Source organism: Acipenser ruthenus, chromosome 14, assembly GCF_902713425.1.
Source record: "Acipenser ruthenus chromosome 14, fAciRut3.2 maternal haplotype, whole genome shotgun sequence".
NCBI lineage: Eukaryota > Metazoa > Chordata > Actinopteri > Acipenseriformes > Acipenseridae > Acipenser > Acipenser ruthenus.
This window is the reverse complement of record NC_081202.1, coordinates 25,958,067-25,975,775: the sequence shown is the minus strand read 5'-3', so window position 1 is coordinate 25,975,775 and position 17,709 is coordinate 25,958,067. Positions and strand designations below refer to the sequence as shown.

The window sequence follows — 17,709 nt, the reverse complement described above, 5'->3', positions numbered from 1 at the left end:
AATAATAATGTACACTGGGGGTGACTTTCAGGATAATTATCAGGGAATTATCATCTGCTGAGATACTGCTTGTTGAAATTTACGTTTCTTATGCAGAAACTCTGTTGTCTTTGTAATTTTTCCCACAGATTTGTGATGATGAGATACAGTACTTGGCATCACAGCATTTGTGTACAACATTAACTCAATGGGATCTTTCCTTGTTTACAGGGGTCCCCAGTGCAGTAGGTGTCTGTAGTGGTAACAGCATGTCCAGAGTGCCCACGGTACTGTATAATCATACAAATAAAACAAATCCCTGGTTAATCTTCATGTAGCAACAGTGTGGATTATGGAAGTGGTCCAGTAAACCAAAAAGTTGACTGGCTCAATCTATTTTGGTTGACATGAAAAATAAACAATGTAGTAGAATCGCTCGGATATGAAACACTGTAAAACTCTGGCCTGTTGAATGTATCTGGAATCACTCTTGGATCAAAATGGCACTTCAAAAAAATCGAACTATTAGAATTTTTCCTTATGTAGTTCCCTGGATTTTGTTTTCCACCCATCAATCTACCCAAGCAAACATGATAATCTAACCACCGCTGTACTGTACTGTACTGCTTAATAAATAAATACAGAGGGTGATAAAGAAAAGTAATTGTTCAAGCTTTTTATTTTTCTTGTGAATTGGACCTCCTTAACAAGCAGCAGTGGCTAAATGCCTCATGTTAAGAGGTGCTCTTTTGTTTACACTTAGTTGTGCATTACTGTACAGTGGTACAGCTCCGTAGATACTTCATGGTTTAAAGTTAATCCAAAGTAAAAGACTGAGCCCCACCATTAAATGAAAAATGGACACAATGAGTACAACATGTATTGTAATGCTGTCACATTGGTGCTGTAGATTAAATAGATTAAATATTTGATTAATGGCGGGCCTGTGATCACTGTATCATTAATGTGACCAGATGTCCGGTATCGAATCAGTTGCCTTTACAAGGCAACGACAGAAGACATTAATTCACAGAAAAATATATCTGATGATATGACATTTTTATACAGTAGTAGGTCATGTAGGTAAGCTGTAAAGAACTTTGCCATTATTGGGTTGGCATATTTATAACAGCACATCAAGATAAAGTAATTGTAATATGATTCAATATGGTAATGCTGTGTAACTTAATTACATGTGTGTTGTGTTTCCAAAGCACTATAGGTGATACTTTATGCTATACAGTAGCTCTTGCAGTTTCTCATTTTTGGGTGTATATGTGTGCAGTTGCAAGATAATATAACATAACCATCTATTTGAGCATTACTGATATTCATTAAATGCACTATTAAGAGTCAGTCAATGCGGCAGCCCCTTTTCTTATTTATGCAGTGGATGCTATCTAGTGCATCTCCGTAAAGCACTTGTTCATAAGTGGTTCATTCTGTCCTAAATTACCCTGCAGTCATTACGAATTCACTAGCCATTACTTTCTGCATCAGCAGAGCATGAAGGAAGCAAACAGTATCCCTGCTTTAGTTTTAAATGTATTATGTTTTGTCCAAAAGCGGATGAGTTAGATTAGCCATGGCAGGAACAATAATTACTTGGTGATGTACTCTTGTACTCGGCTTAGTGCTAATTTGTCTGCCTCAAGGGAAATAATTACTTTTGCACAAACTGGAAGGATTTTGAGATTAGGAACTATTTGATGCTTGACTCTAGATCGGTGCTCCAGATAAGGTTTTGGGTCTGGGAGTAACTTACCCTGTATTTTCAGCGGGTATTTTCACATTGAAGTTAGCAGTAATCTCGATAAATACAATCTTTAATGGTAAGGGGTAGGCATTAAAAAAGAGCTTCCATTTTACTGCAATGTTACTTTAAACTGCTGTACAACCGCGCGTGTGTTTTACAAGGTTCTTTATCAGCTCAGCACATTTTTTTTCGAGGTATCACACTGACTATGCCAATTAATTACGTTACTTATTTTAACATTACATTCTTAAATTCAGTGAACATGTTAAAACGTCAATATAAAGCCATACAGATAAAATAAGGAAATGCATTAATTATTATTATTTATTTCTTAGCAGATGCCCTTATCCAGGGCGACTTACAATTACAATTGTTACAAGATATCACTTTTTTTTTTTTTTTTTTTTTTTTACATGCAATTACCCATTTATACAGTTGGGTTTTTACTGGAGCAATCTAGGTAAAGTACCTTGGTCAAGGGTACAGCAGCAGTGTCCCCCACCGGGGATTGAACCCACGACCCTCCGGTCAAGAGTCCAGAGCCCTAACCACTACTCCACACTGCTGCCCCGATGATTTATAAAACAGTTTGTTTAATGTCATAAGAACCATTTTTTAGCGGTTACCTCAGACGGTTCCAGTTGGATTTGTAGCTGGACTGGGGGGTTTACGCTTCAACCTGTGTAGCTTCAAATTTTTCTTATTCTCACTGTGATTGGCTGGAAAGACAACAGGGCAAGTCAAAGATTGGGTGTTTGTTGGTTTGTTTTTTTGTGTACAGTTTCCTAGTAACTGAAGACATTGTATTCTGGGAGATGTGGAAGTTTTAGGGGAGGCAGCAGGGGGAGGCAGACAAGCTGTGCTGCAAAATTGCTATGCATATATATATATATATATATATATATATATATATATATTTTATATATATTTTTCTAATTTAGTGGTCGCCAATTAGTTTTATTGTTTTCTCCCCAATTTAGTAATGTCCAATTATTTTTTTTATGCTCAGCCCACCCCTACCACCCCTGCGCTGACTCGGGAGCGACGAAGACGAGCACACACTGTCCTCCGAAGCATGTGCCGTCAGCCGACCGCTTTTTTAACATACTGCAGACTCACCATGCAGCCATCCAGAGCTACAGCGTCGGAGGACAACACAGTCCTGGGCACCTTACAAGCAAGCCCGCAGGCGCCCTGCCAGACTACAGGGGTCGCTGGTGCACGGTGAGCCGAGGACACCCTGGCCGACCTAGCCCTCCCTCCCCCCGGGCGGCGCTCGGCCAATTGAGCGCCGGCCCCTGGAAGCTCCCGTCCTCGGTCGGCAAAGGAATAGCCTGGACTCAAACTCGCAACGTCCAGACTATAGGGCACATCCTGCACTCCACGCGGAGCGCCTTTGCTGGATGCGCCACTCGGGAACCCCTTTGCTATGCATATTTTTATGCATTAAATATAAATTTTGTGCGTATTTTGGATTTTTTAATGCGTAAAAACGGCGGGTACGCAGCTTATCTGCACCGCTGCTCAAGATACACTAATATACCCATGAAAATGTATTTGAACGTGTGTGTGTGTGTGTGTGTGTATGTGTATATAGTTTATCTTTTATTGGAGATTTTTACACAAGGGATGTTAGCATGGGAACTAAAACTTATATAATATTTGAAAGGTAAACACTGTACAAAATTGAAAACATTCAGTTAAGTCTTTTTTTCAGGATGCTTCAGACAAAAGCCCTTCATCTGTGTAGTAAGAAAAGTTTACAGTGCACCAGACAGCCTTGTTATTTACATTTCCAATGTGCTTTATTCAGAAGCAACAACAGTGTTTCTTTTCCTTGTTGCTGTTTACTTCCAAATAATGTATAATAGTCCACAGATTATATTATTATTATTATTATTATTATTATTATTATTATTATTAATAATAATAATATATATATATTTTTTTCACGTTCCAGTTACAGTGCTTATAATATAACTTAATGTGATGTTCTGTGCAGTAATGGGTCTTTAGGAGTTTTTTCTACAGTAGCAAGTTAATAACCTCATATGGCTTTTACCCAGTCAACTTTAAGTTGATATTACATTAGCCATTGTTTTCTCAATCGTCTTCGTTGATTGAGTATGATGGGGCCTTGCATTCTGCAAAGCAAGTAACTGAAGTACAGTAATCCGTCGCATATCCGCCCTAACCGTTTATCCACCATGATCAACCTCTTCAGCAACGTTAGTTTATTATTGAACAGAGAAGATTAGTTCAGATATTGTATGTGCTCCGTGCTCTGCCATTGCTGGTAGTGTCACGTGAGCTGTTCAGTATGTTGATATAAATCCTGTTCGTCTGCGAGGCGTATGAACTTCAATCTCTGTCTCAATCTCCTGCCTGTCACTCAGCAGAGAATGCACGCACCCACACGGCAGACGGCTACTCTGTCACAAGCATTAATACCCTGTATCTTTCTAAACAAGGGATTTAGGGGAGCTCCTAAAGCTTATTCTCAAAACAGTAATTGTGTGAATATAGTATTTATTCCAGCTGTGTATAATGGTATTTAAAACAGGATTTATTCATTTGACTTTTTACATATCCGCCCTTACTCTGGTCCCACTGCAGTCGGATATGAGATGGATTACTATATGTATTACATCAGTAATGTTACGGTAACTTTTAATAATGCACTGGTTGGGACATTGCATTAATAATTTACAGATGTAGTATATTTGTTAGGACCTCAACCCAAAATATGCCTCCATCTAAATTGGGTTGACAACATCGGGTTGGGGTTCATTTAAAAGAGCTCAGCCGACGCCTAGAGATGTAGGGATGCAGCAAGTCCAATAAATATTTAGGGCCAGTTCCCCAGACAGCCTTAAAGGTCAGAAGAATCTTAAAAATAACCAGATATTTGAAAGGTATCCAATGCAAAGTTTCCATGACAGATGTAATATGTTCAGTTTATTTTGTACTTGTCAGTATTCCAGCAGCAGCAGCATTCTGGACCAGTTGCACTATTTAGATTATTTTTATTAATGTTATTATTAGTTAGAATTAAAAAAAAAAAAAAAAAAAAAAAAGTATAATATTTAGGTTGCTATCTGATGTGTTATTTTATTCTGTGTGTGCTTTTTATATAGCTCTTAGTTACTCGCTTCTACAATGGTTTGCACCTTGTAAGAAGAGGTGCAAAGTTTTTGGGGGGTCAGCAATTACCCAAGTGCAAGGAAAAAGCCTTACATCTCATTATAATGTTTGCGCCTGCTTAGTATCCAGGTCCTGCCCAATTCCATGCTCTTTTCTTCATTTGAATGCATTTCAATATAATTAATGGATTAATGATGGCAAAGTGCAAATTTGATAGCGGGTGCAGAACGCCAGGAGAACACCATTATTTAAATACGCCACATTTTTTGTGGCCAGACTTTACGGCTGCTAAACATGATTTATGGCCACATTATAGAGGTTTTGCACCCGCAAATCACTTTGTGGTTATCCTTACATCACCCCCTAAATCTGCTGTTTTGCACAGAATTGACTCTACATTCTGTGTGGGAATTCTTAGTGATTTTATGAGGCCAGTCAAAGGTCAAATTTAATTTTCCTTGTTGCACTGGTCCTAAAACTTGCCTCAGTTTAATGGATTGCTCTGCAAGAGGCTTTGAGGGGGGTAGAGAAAACTGTAGGAACTTGTGAAAGTATTAAAAAGGCCTTCACTTGAAAATGGAATGTTATACTGTAAGGAAATTGTATTACTTGTATTGTAACACTTGAAATGTATTTGCTTACGATTGTAAGTCGCCCTGGATAAGGGCGTCTGCTAAGAAATAAATAATAATAATAATAATAATAACAATACTATATTAAAAGTAGTAATTAGTTATGACTTGTTGGGTCAACACATTTTATATACTATATATACTATATATAATAATTTATTTATTTATTTATTTATTTTATAGCATCCAAAGCAATTTGTCTAGTTTCCACATTGAAATGTATTAAAAATACAAAATGTCTAGAGAATCACTTATCCATTTGTGATGAAGCTTTACAGTATAAGAACAGGATACTACAGTATATGCATGTGCCTGCCCATTTGTCTATCTGTATGTCACTCTTACATTATGTTTGTCATGCCAAACAATGGTCTGATTTCTGTCTCACACATGGGTGTTTGTCACTTCATAGGAACTTTGTAATTAGGTCTTTAGCAGTTTTTTTTTTATTGCTTTGCATTTTTGTTACAGGATTCTTGTTTAACTCTTATCTGTTCCAGAATCAAATGAATGGTCCTGTTTTTAAGATGTACTCTCATGCATGCATGACCAGTGCTTTGTATCAATAGTCTGTTGCTGTTCAGACCACTTTTTTGCTTGCACATACCGGGCCAGAAGAGGATGTCACAGGCTCTTTGCTTGCACTTTTCATGCCCATGTGTCCAGTGTGAATCCTTGCTAGCATGTCTGGCCTCAGTGAATGTGGCATGACTATTTTCTCACCCTTGAAGATGGTGATGTTTAGCTGAGAGAGCTCATCTCTGTGATTCCAATATTCAGCAATATTGAGTTGGCATTTTTTCCTTGTAGCTGACCATCCTTCCATTATTGCTTTATTTAGTGCAATCATTTCAATTTCAGTTGCTTCTGTGATCTCAGCCACCTTTTGATCACTGACTGGCAAGTTGTGTAGAACCATGTAAACCTGCATGTCCGTGGCTTCACTAAGGCTGTTGTTGTAGACAATAGACTTTCTCGACAACGTGTCTGCTACTGGTATGTCCTTCCCGGGTCGATGTATGATGGTAATGTCATATTTCTGTAATTGCAGGATCATTCTTTGTAGCCTAGGGGGCGCTGTTGCGAGTTACTTCTTCGTTATGGATTCCAAAGGCTTGTGGTCCGATTCCATAGTGGTGTGGTGACCATATATGTATTGATGAAACTGTTTGCATCCAAACAGGATTGCATAAAGCTCTTTTTCTATTTGTGCAGGGCCTGGTTCCCATGTTATTATTATTATTTTATTATTTGTTTATTTAGCAGACGCCTTTATCCAAGGTGACTTACAGAGACTAGGGTGTGTGAACTATGCATGAGCTGCAGAGTCACTTACAATTACGTCTCACCCGAAAGACGGCGCACAAGGTGGTTAAGTGACTTGCTCAGGGTCACACAATGAGTCAGTGGCTGAAGTGGGATTTGAACCGGGGACCTCCTGGTTACAAGTCCTTTTCTTTAACCACTGGACCACACAGCCTCCTATATTGGGTCTTTCATGTTCTGAAAGGCAATATCGTGCCGTTTATCTCATAGGAATTTACTGGTTTATTTGAGCAATTGACACAGTGGTGCGTTGACTTCTGAAACGTGAGGTGTAAATCTGGCTAGGTAATTAATCATGCTGAGAACAGTTTCAAGTTCTGCACGGTTGTGTGGTGGGTCCATATTCTTAATGGCGGTGACCTTTGCTGGATCTGATTTGATCCTGTCCACTGTGAGGCGATGTCCAAAATAGCTTACTTCTGGGATGCATATTTTACTTTTGTCTGGGTTGAGACATACACCCTTCTCTCTTGACCTTTCAAGCACAGCGCGGAGGTTTGCGTTATGTTCTTTTGTGTGTACAAACACTAAGATGTCATCAACAATGGCTGCTACTCTGTTGAGACCATATGTCTCGTCAATCTTGTGCTGGACCTTCTGGGCTGAGATGATGCCAAAGGGCAGACAGAGAAGGTGGCCAGTTGTGATGACTGGTCTGATAGCTTGATGGTCCAATATCCGGCTCTCGCATCCAACACGCTAAAATAACGTGCACCAGCAAGCTTTGGTGTGACATCATCTAGAGCTGGTAACGGGTAATGTGGGGGCTTTATAGCCTTGTTGAGGTTGCGGTGGTCAAGACAAACGCTTGAGGCGACTGCGGAGTGCAAGCGGAACTCTTCTCGGTGGGCACACAACAGGGTTGACTGTTGGGTCTATATGGAACGTGCATTCACCTGGGAAACATCAGCATATTCGGACATAATTGCATTTTTTTAATTTTCTGTTGTAGCCACAGACAGTACTAACTTAATGAGTTAAGGTCGAGGCATGATTTTAGCCCGAAGTCTTCTGAGTCTTGATATGAGCAAATGTAACCAATACTTTACACATCAGTAATGTATAACTTAATGATGCGGCTCTGCAAGCTTAGAATAGACTTTATGGTGGGAAAATAAGTACTTTTTATACTGTAAATTAATAAATAGATAAAGGTCCTAATAAGTTGTTCATTAGAGGAACTGTCACTCTAGCGGTCTGATTAATGGTTAGCTTAGTGCTTACCCTCTGCCCTGACCTGTGGGAAGCTTGATAGAAAACGCCTAGTGAACTTGCTAGTAAGAGTCTTGATTGCTGTGCAGAGCAATAGATTTGAGCCCTGGTACGGTGGTGTTGTTTACACTCTCATGAATTGCTGTTACAGTTCACAGCAAAAAATGTTAAACAAAGTGGAGGCCACTAGTGGTAGAAAAGACAAAATGCTTTTCACTTATAAAAGGACAGCATACTGAATGATTTTTAGTGTTTTATAACCTTTACAGTATTCAAATCTATATCAGGGACATTTGCTATGTGGTCTTTGCTATTTAAAGTTACAAAAATATGTGGAGTCTACTTTTAAGGGACGTCATGGACAGATTTCAGTGTGATCAAAGGGAGCTCGATTCAGGTTCTTGTAATCTGTGCACCTTTTGGTTTTTGCTAAAAATAAGCTCATACCATAGAACTAATTCCAGGTCTCTGCAGGCCTTTTTTAATGCTTTATCATTTAATTTAATTTATATTTATATTTTATTATTAATCGAGTCAGAAACTAAGGTGCATAGTTCTACAATAGTATTCGTTGCCTGGTATGTTCACTCTCCTGTGTGCACAGAGACAGCTTGACTGAGTGTAATGGTGCATAACATAGCTACAGGTTACAGACTGAGACATCGAATTGATGGTTTTCTTATCAGAAAGCTGCAGATTTGCTCTCGTCTTTTATGGCTCAGTAAATAACCTAGTAGCTGTTAAGATGACTTTGATATTTTATATAGCTGTTTGTGTCGGTAATGCCATTTAATATGACATGAAAGGAACCATTAGAAATGTAAACGCAGTAAAATAAAAAGGCTTTTTATGGCAGCAAGGGGAGAAAAAGTGCGTTGAGACTCACTTCACTCACGTCATCTCAGGTCTGGATGGTCTCCCATCAAGTGTTGCAAGCTGAAATTAGTTTTGAGGTTTTCAATGCTTTTCAGATTACAGATTGATGCTTTCTGGTCACTCCTTAAGTGAGAGTGGACATTGATCTGATAAAATCGCAATGATATTAAATGCTGTCAGAAGCATTCGACTGCCTAGGACACAGGCTTAGTGTGGTGCTAACATGGAGTGAATATCCGCCTCACCGCTGGTGGTCAGATTTACACAAACGCAAAATAATTAGCAGCCAAATGCTGCTGCCGTATATATAATATACACTGCATAGGTTAAGCATAAATAAAACATGTTGCCAATTAAAAATATCGTCAGCAAGTTGGTTTTATAATTGTAATTTTAAAGAAAAAAAAATGCGCTCAATGCCCAACTGCTTCGTTAGTTTTATTTTAATTGTATTTTTTAAAACATTTAATGCATTGGATTATCACATGCAGTACTCAAACTGTTTAATTTTAAATGGTCAGAAAGATGAAATGTAACTTTACTGTAAGTAAAGGAGTAAAATGCAAAGCAAAACATACTATACATAGGCAGGACCCTGTTTGCAAAATTGATTGAGTTAAATTAACATTTTGAATAGTGCCCATTGTGCTTGCACTGGTCTTAATGCAGATTCACCTGTGTATCTGATCATATACTGTAGTATGCTGTTCTGTACAGGGTGTATTCAGAATGGCTTAAGAGGCCTAATTGTTCTTTGTATTTCTTTAGTAACGCATCTACTATAGCAACCCAGTGTGTATTTTCTTTATGTTCAGACTGCAATTACAAGACAGAAGGCAGTTGCTTTTTTGAAGAATGTAATTTTAAACTTTGATTAGGTGTTTAATATATGTTTTTTTTTTATTCTCAGCATCTGGCGAGGACTTAATGTCAATTGTACAGACAGCTCTGGTTACACCCCTTTGCACCAAGCATCTCTGAATGGGCACAAGTAAGTATGCTACTACAGTAAAGAATACATATACAGTAATCTTTATACATTTGAAAGTGTTGTACTATGTGTCGACTGCTTTCTCTCTGCATTTGGTGTACTTGTTTTATATCAAGCATTTTGCTAAAGTGTGGCAATACAAATTGCAGTTGCCAACACAAAGATGAGGTTCAGTGCAGAGAGGGTGTTTTATGCCTTTACTCAGGGATCAGCTTATTTGAGTTCTGCACGCAGAATCGTTGTGTGTTCTGTTTATACCATTTACTTTTGATGATTTTGTTTTATGGAATAAGCATGACTGTTGCTTTAGGGTGCTCTGAACTCAACGTTTGTGAAGCCATTATCGTGACATCACTGCAACAAGCTGGCCATTGAAATATAAAAAAATAAATGCGCCTTGGAAACCGCCACATGCCTAATATAAAGTACATGTACCTGTACTTTTATAATGAATCAGTTGTAATTAATCACTTATATTGTAATCAATTTATTTTTTCATTTGGTAAATTATGCCTCTAATCCTAGGTATTATAAAACTATTGATTTCTGTTTTGATCATACCGTCTCTTCTACAGTATGCAGATTGTTTCAGATGTTTCAAAATTAATAATTTAGCTTTCTTCTCGTACAATCACTTCATAGAGATTTTTTTTTTTTTTTTAAGCTTCAGTGTAATTCAATTGACAGTGCAGTGAGGCATTCTAGTAGTAATCCCTGATATGTCCAAGTGGTAATAAGATGTACTTTTAAATAAATTAACTGTGTACTTTAGTGCTAAAAATAATTCTTTATTTTAATAATGTTATGAAACACTTAATATGAAAAAGACACTCAGATTTTGGAAATCAATTTCACAATTTAACACACACAGTTCAATACATTTATGTTGAGGTTAGTTCCATTTTTTTTTCTATTGAGCATTTAAATGAGAACTCTAAATCTGAATTTAGAGCCGTGGTGGGGGGTGTATACACTTTATTTTCTGGAGTGATCCTAGGATGCTGGTTGATGCAATCCATGATGATTCCCAAACACAAATGCACACAACCAGTAAATAACACAAGTAATGAGTACTCAAATATCACAGACTTGATAAAGTAGCTGATTGGAATGCCATGTAATAGTTTACTGCAACATTAGGTCTATTGTTACAGGAGTTCACTTATGCCAATATAAATTCATGCACATAATCGTGTTGTCTGTATTTGTCTGTATATCTTTATTTGGCCTCAATTTGTGGTACAGTGCTACAGTTACTGTACAAGTTCATGTCATGTTAAAAAAATGTTTTTGGGTTGAATGAATTGTGTGGCGATATTTGCAGGATCATAGATCTATTGTGTACTGTGGCTTGCAAAACCTACACGTACATACATTGGATTGCCAAGTAAACAGCTATTTTAAACCACCATGCAATTTACTGTTCTGTATTGCATTTTTTCAGGCTTGGTTTGCTAATCTTTTATGCTCATTAAATTGGATAACAAATTGTGGGCTGCTAAAGAAAAAAATGAAATTTACTTGTACTTTGGTATTGGATGCCTTTTTTATTTATTTATTTTTAATTTAGGCGCCGCCAATTTTTTACCCTGGTTTTTCTCCTTAATTTTGTATGCCCAATTATTATCTGTATCCTCGGCTCACTGCTCGCAACCACCCCCCCCGCCCCCCCGCCCCCCCGCGCCGACTCGGGAAACAGCGGTTGGAACACGCGTCCTCTGAAACGTGCTCCTGCCAAGCCGTCATTTTTCGCACTGCGGATCTACAGCGAGGCCACCAGACCTATAGTGCCGGAGGATAACGCAGCTCTGGCGGCTCCACTGCAGAACCACAGGAGCCCTATGGGCCACATGGGTCGCTGATGCGCAGTGAACTGTGGCTTCCGCTGCCGACCTAAGCCCTCCCTACCCGGGCGACGCTCGGCCAATTGTGCGCCGCCCCCTAGGAACCCCCGGTCAGGGTCGGCTGTGACACTTCCAGGCTATAGGGCGCATCTTGCACTCCACGCGAAGCGCTTTTACTGGATGCGCCACTCGGGAGCTATTGGAAGTCTTTTTAATGTTTTTGAGTGAGGTGATTACTGTAAGTAAGTCTCAGTTTACTAGCACAGATCAGTGTAGTTCAAATTGATTTTGGCAGGATTAGTTAAAAAAAAAAAAAAAAAAAAAAAATTACATTTAAATCCCCAGACTGAAATCCAAATCCTAGAGATGAGATAATATATACTGCTATACTACAGGTAGTTAAACTGTGACAAGTTGTGATTTTGTTGCTGCTTTACGGTTTGATTGCTAGTATTGATATCTGATATTCAGGAGGGGTTTTACTTTATTTAGGCAGTATTTACAGTATTTTGTAAGTGTTCCAATGCTGTATGCAACTTTAACAGTAGGCACTGCAGGCATATTTCCAGTATAAATAATAAACTTTCTCCCCTGGCTGTAATAACCTGGATTGGAGAGTATTGGCTGCAGATCTAATGGAACAGTGCCTACTGTATAGTTATTGTATTTTAATCATCTACTAGTTGTCATGCAAATGCATTATACAAGCCAAGAATCTGCGTTCAACCCACCCCCCCCCCCCCCCCCCCAAACTACACACACAGACAAACAAAAGGCCATTTTACACAAAAACATTTCATTGTTAACATCCTGACAACTTTAAAGTCTTTTAAAATGTCCGCTCCAGTGCCTTGGGGTTTGAGATCTGTCCTCTAAATCACTGCAGGAAGAGTGATAAAACAAATTAAAAAAAAAAAAAACATAAGTGCTCAGGCTTTTCTGTTCCGTATCACACCATGGATTGTTATTGCAGTGTTACCTGTTTGACAGTGTGGTCAAACAGGTAACACTGGGCCTTACACTATCAGTGCCTAAAGCGGCCATTTTGAAAAGAGCTTTGAAACAGACTTTACAGTTATAATTGTAAAAATGTGTCAGGATGTTAACAATGAAAAGAAAAATGACAGATATATTATTTAAACAGTTGTAGCAACACGTGGGGACGTGTAACGCTGTATGTTTCAGAACCCACTACTTACTCTTTAACCCTTTAAGGACCATGATCTTGTTAACACGATCATACTGAAGTGGGCTTCTAGGACTGCGATCGTGTAAACTTTGCAGTACCGGCTTGAAACCCAAATCATTGGTTTCAATAGGGGAGGGACTGACGTTCACTTCCTGATAGTTTTTTTTTTTTCCTGTGACGTCGTGGGGCATTTAGTGTCAAAAGAGAGAGAGTTTTGACAGCACAGAAAGAAAAGACATCACAGCCTGCTTCAGAGAAACTTGGAATAAATGCTGAAAATCTGATGTATTCCACATCAGATTTACATTTATTCTGTCTCGTGTGTTAATAAAATATATAGATATATATATATATATATATATATATATATATATATATATATATATCTATATATATATAGATATATATATATAGATATATATATATATATATATATATATATATATATATATATATATATATATATATATATTATATACATTTATAAATATCAAGAAAAAGCAGATACTATTTCATGAGCTAAAGTTATCAGGTACATTTTTTTCCTTATTGGTGATAATAATGGAGTGAATAACTATTATTTTATTTATAAAGATTCATTTTGAGAAAATAATCAAGAGTAATGTCCATTATTGCTTATGAAGACCCTCAGAATAAATGTGTATTATGTCATTGCAATCACTCAGGTGAAACAACAACATTTTAAGTAAGTATTGTAAGTTCCCTCGGGTCATAGAATAACACATTTTTATACATGTATCTCTAAGCAGAATACATAATAAAAAATACTTTACATAAAAAAAAAAGTGTTGGAAAAAAAAGAAAAGTTTGTATGGTTTCTGAAGTACTTTATAGTGTTCCCCAGAGTTTTCAAAAAAAAAAAGGACACCATTTCCAAGATTCTACTGTAAAAAAAATAGATTTTTAGTGATTTTTTTATAGGAAGAGAGTCAAATACAGCCAAAAAACGCCTGGTCCAGGGGGAGCATCCCACCGAAAAAAGCTTGGTCCTGAAAGTGTTAAGCCAAGCCAAGCCAATGGGAAAATAAATACAGCTTGGATCAAGGCCTGAGGTTTCCAGAGCTCGGTCATCTGTAGTTTTGACCATTTAGTATCAGCAAAATCAGATCACTGCAAAGCTTGTCACTATGGGACTCTAACTGGAAATGCAGCATGTTTTGAAAACAGTAAAACATGGTGTGGGTGCTGAGATACAGAATAATACAATAATGTGGCTGTCTGAGAATTTGTCATTATCCCCACCCTCACCCCCCTTTCTCCCAGTGGGGGAAAAATCAGGTACTGTATATGTCTTCCTCTTGCACTATTTCTTAACCCCCTGCTGTGGATGCATATCTGGGTGTACATATAATTTGACGCATCAGCAGGTGTGTATGGACAGTATATAGTGCCTGTCTGTTTGTCTACCTTATTGTATGTCACACATACAATATACATTGATGAATGCTTAAACTTGAAAAGAACAGCCTTCAGCAAGGGTTATTTGGAGTAACATAATAGGCAGCCATAGGAGGCATCTGCCCACCTGTCTACTGTATGTAAAACACACAGTGTTAAATGCATACAGTGGATCTAGGGCCATGGTGATTTACTTTTTACATGTTGCTGATCTATCTCTAATTTTGTATGTAGTGCAGTGGCAGGGGATGAATGTCACTGACATGGAGGTTACTGACTTTTATCCCTTGCATTATCTCCTCCCAAATCTGTAACAAACACATTGTTAGAGCTGGAAATACTCAGAGAAACCAAAATAACATTTATTTCCGTTTTAAGCAGAAAAAGTTTCCTCGACACATTTAAATTTCATATAAATAAATTAAATCAGAAAAGAAAAAAACACTATAAATCCTTCAGAAAATGCTGTCACTTGCAGATCTGCTATGCACAGCAGTCAAATGCATTACTATTTGATTGTAGTAGTGGAAATCAATTTGACTTCAGCTGCATTTTAGAGGAAATTAATTAATTATTGGAGGCAATATTTTTTGTTCTGCATAGTTGTGAGTTTCTTGTTAGTAGCTGTCCATTTTCATACACTACAGCAGATAACAATCTCCAAAAGCAATTAAACTCGGCTTTCTATCGTTTACAATTCAGGACAGGATTTAATTCATTATTTATTTATTTTTATTAAAAATGAAATCATGACAGCTGTGAAGTATTAAACTGTACAATTGTTTCTATAAATTGATTGGTTGTGAAAAAAGTTTGCGTGCTTGAATGGTTAATGATAATTTGAAATTTGTATTTTCTAGGGATGTTGTACTTAAATTGCTCCAGTATGAAGCCTCAACCAATGTAGCGGACAACAAAGGCTGCTTCCCTCTTCACCTGGCTGCATGGAAAGGAGATGTTGATATTGTGAAGATCCTTATCCACCATGGACCATCGTACTGCAGAGTCAATGAGCAGGTAGAGGAGTCAAATATATGAAATAGTACTTTTCTTAGAACGAAAGACACATACTGTGTTTATCAATTTTTGAAAGTTCATGCAGGCCTCGAGACACTTTGCATTGCTTAAAAAGTAAGCAGCGGAGTTTTCTGGAAATATTAAACGTCTCCACGGAAGCATTTGACTTTTATTAGTTGGAGAAAAACTCATTGGCCTGTGTCGTATGTGCAGTACTGTAAGTTTAGTGTAGCTGTGTTCCCAGGTACATGTACAGAATAATATGAAAAAGCTTGTGCAACTACAATCTTAAAGGTAATGTTCACATTGGGTTTGTTACAAAAAAAAATATGTTACATAAAACAACCCCACACATTGGGTTTGTTACATAAAACAATTAATCAGTGTGCTTGCTGTTCACACTAACTACCTGGAGGCAAATGTACTGAGCTTGTTTGGGTGTAAAATGGAGTTTGTTTTTTGGTTAGTTTCCGTATTTTTCATTTGTGTGCACATTGCAATATTCAAGTGAACTTGTTCACACTATACCCAAATGAACCAAACTATACTTTGTTCTGAAACCAATCCCCTAATGAACTTGGTGTGAACACAGCCTTACTTTTCTGAGCCACTGACTCCTTAAAAAATGGTTGAGGTTCATTTCAAACATGATTATGGGAAATGGGTGGTTCTTTACTGTGCATTTTGGAATGGAAGTGCCAAATAAGCACACACTGAGAAAGCTAAAGCAGTGTCATGTAAGGCTGAATCAGTCAAATACTTTGTGTAAGTGCAGTATGAGAGTAGCATGCTGGACCAATTAGAAATGCAGTGTAGTATGGGAACCCCTTTGTTGTTTAAGGCTATGACATGTTTGCATTTTTTCCTAAGTGCTTCTCACTGAGGGGCTGAAAAATGTATCCTCTCCCTGGGTTTGTGAATATATTACATTTCTTTTGTGACCAGGCTGAAACATGATGTGGTGCTTTCAAAATGATTAAAGAATTTAAACAATCTTGCCTAAAAATGTATTGAATTTTTAAAATTAGCCCACCATTATAAGTGAACCTCCTTAACCCAGCTGAAATCCAGATCCCACACACACTGTGTAGTTTCATGTGTGGACAAAGGGTTTTGTCATTCTCTGGAGCTGGTCTCCAGGGACAGTGATCCGAGTGCCAGTACTGGAAGGATTGAGACAGTTGCAGCTATATCTGTGCTTAGGGCTACACTATCCGTGCACTAGAGCGGACATTTTGAAAAGAGCTTTGAAACAGACTTTAAAGTTATAAGTGTAAAAAGTTGTCAGAAAAATTACAGATACATTATTTAAACAGTTGTAACAACACGTGGGGACGTGTAACGCTATATTTTCCAGAACCCCACTACTTACTCTTTAAGCACAGGTATGTCCTTTTTTTGCCCAAGGGACACACGCTTATAACATTTTCAATTTTATATTTAATGCAAATTCTGCCAAATAACAGTATCTTTTGTATGTCCTGGTTGGTGCATAAAAACAAAATAATTCTGCTTTCTTGTCTAAGTGGTAACATTGCAGTTTTGCAGTATATGGTGCTGGAGTTTAGAAACATTACCCGAGTTCTCCTAGTGAAGAAATATTAGTACTCTGTAGTTTCAGTATACATTTTATTTTATTTTACATGCTCCGAACATCCAAAAAAGAAAATATTATCGTGCTTCTTACACCACTTGTAGTAGTATATGTGCAGGCAGCAGTATCCTCTAGTTTGTTGGTTTAGTAGATCCAGATTGGGCATTTTAGTTACTAATTGTACACATTGGCTGTAATATGTTAAATGTACAGCAGGTGGCATTCATGTACATACTACTGTTGAAAGCATACATTGTCGTAATATTGTGGCCGGTAGGTGGGGAGCCCATCAGTATGGGTTAATGAAATCTGAAATAAATAATTATTAGATATAAATGTATTATTATTTTTTCCCCTCGTTCATTAATTTTTTTCTTACTATATTTTTTATCACATGTCTCAATTTAGATGCAAGGTATTTTTGTTTATTATGTGCAAGATTGCTTTGTGATATGTCAGTGTCAGGTCATTTAGTAACATAGCCCGATTCCTTGACTGATTCTTACCTAATAGTGTTTCAGATTTAGATTTATAGCTCTGAAAGCTGATGACATCATGCGCAGACAACCACAGTCTTTTGGCAGCCACAAGGTTCCCAGAGTGAATTGTCCCTTAAAAACGAGCTGTCATCATAGGGGACCATCTGTGTTTACTTGACAGTTATCTAGGCACTGTTGTACTAATAAGGAAAATACTGCAAGTTTGTGTTCAATTAGTCATTTCCTACATT

General features: G+C 37.6%; 1 protein-coding gene across 10 annotated transcripts in view; it reads left to right on the top strand.

The window, feature by feature from the left end:
• The window catches only part of LOC117419806 (ankyrin repeat and sterile alpha motif domain-containing protein 1B-like), a 260,532-nt gene that overhangs the window by 39,569 nt on the left and 203,254 nt on the right, over positions 1-17,709 (top strand). For all 10 annotated transcript variants that reach the window (XM_058986231.1, XM_058986226.1, XM_058986225.1 and 7 more), the window contains exons 2-3: positions 9,836-9,916; positions 15,229-15,385. In XM_058986231.1, coding sequence (XP_058842214.1) covers positions 9,836-9,916; positions 15,229-15,385 — 238 coding nt within the window. The remainder of the gene's footprint in view (positions 1-9,835; positions 9,917-15,228; positions 15,386-17,709) is intronic.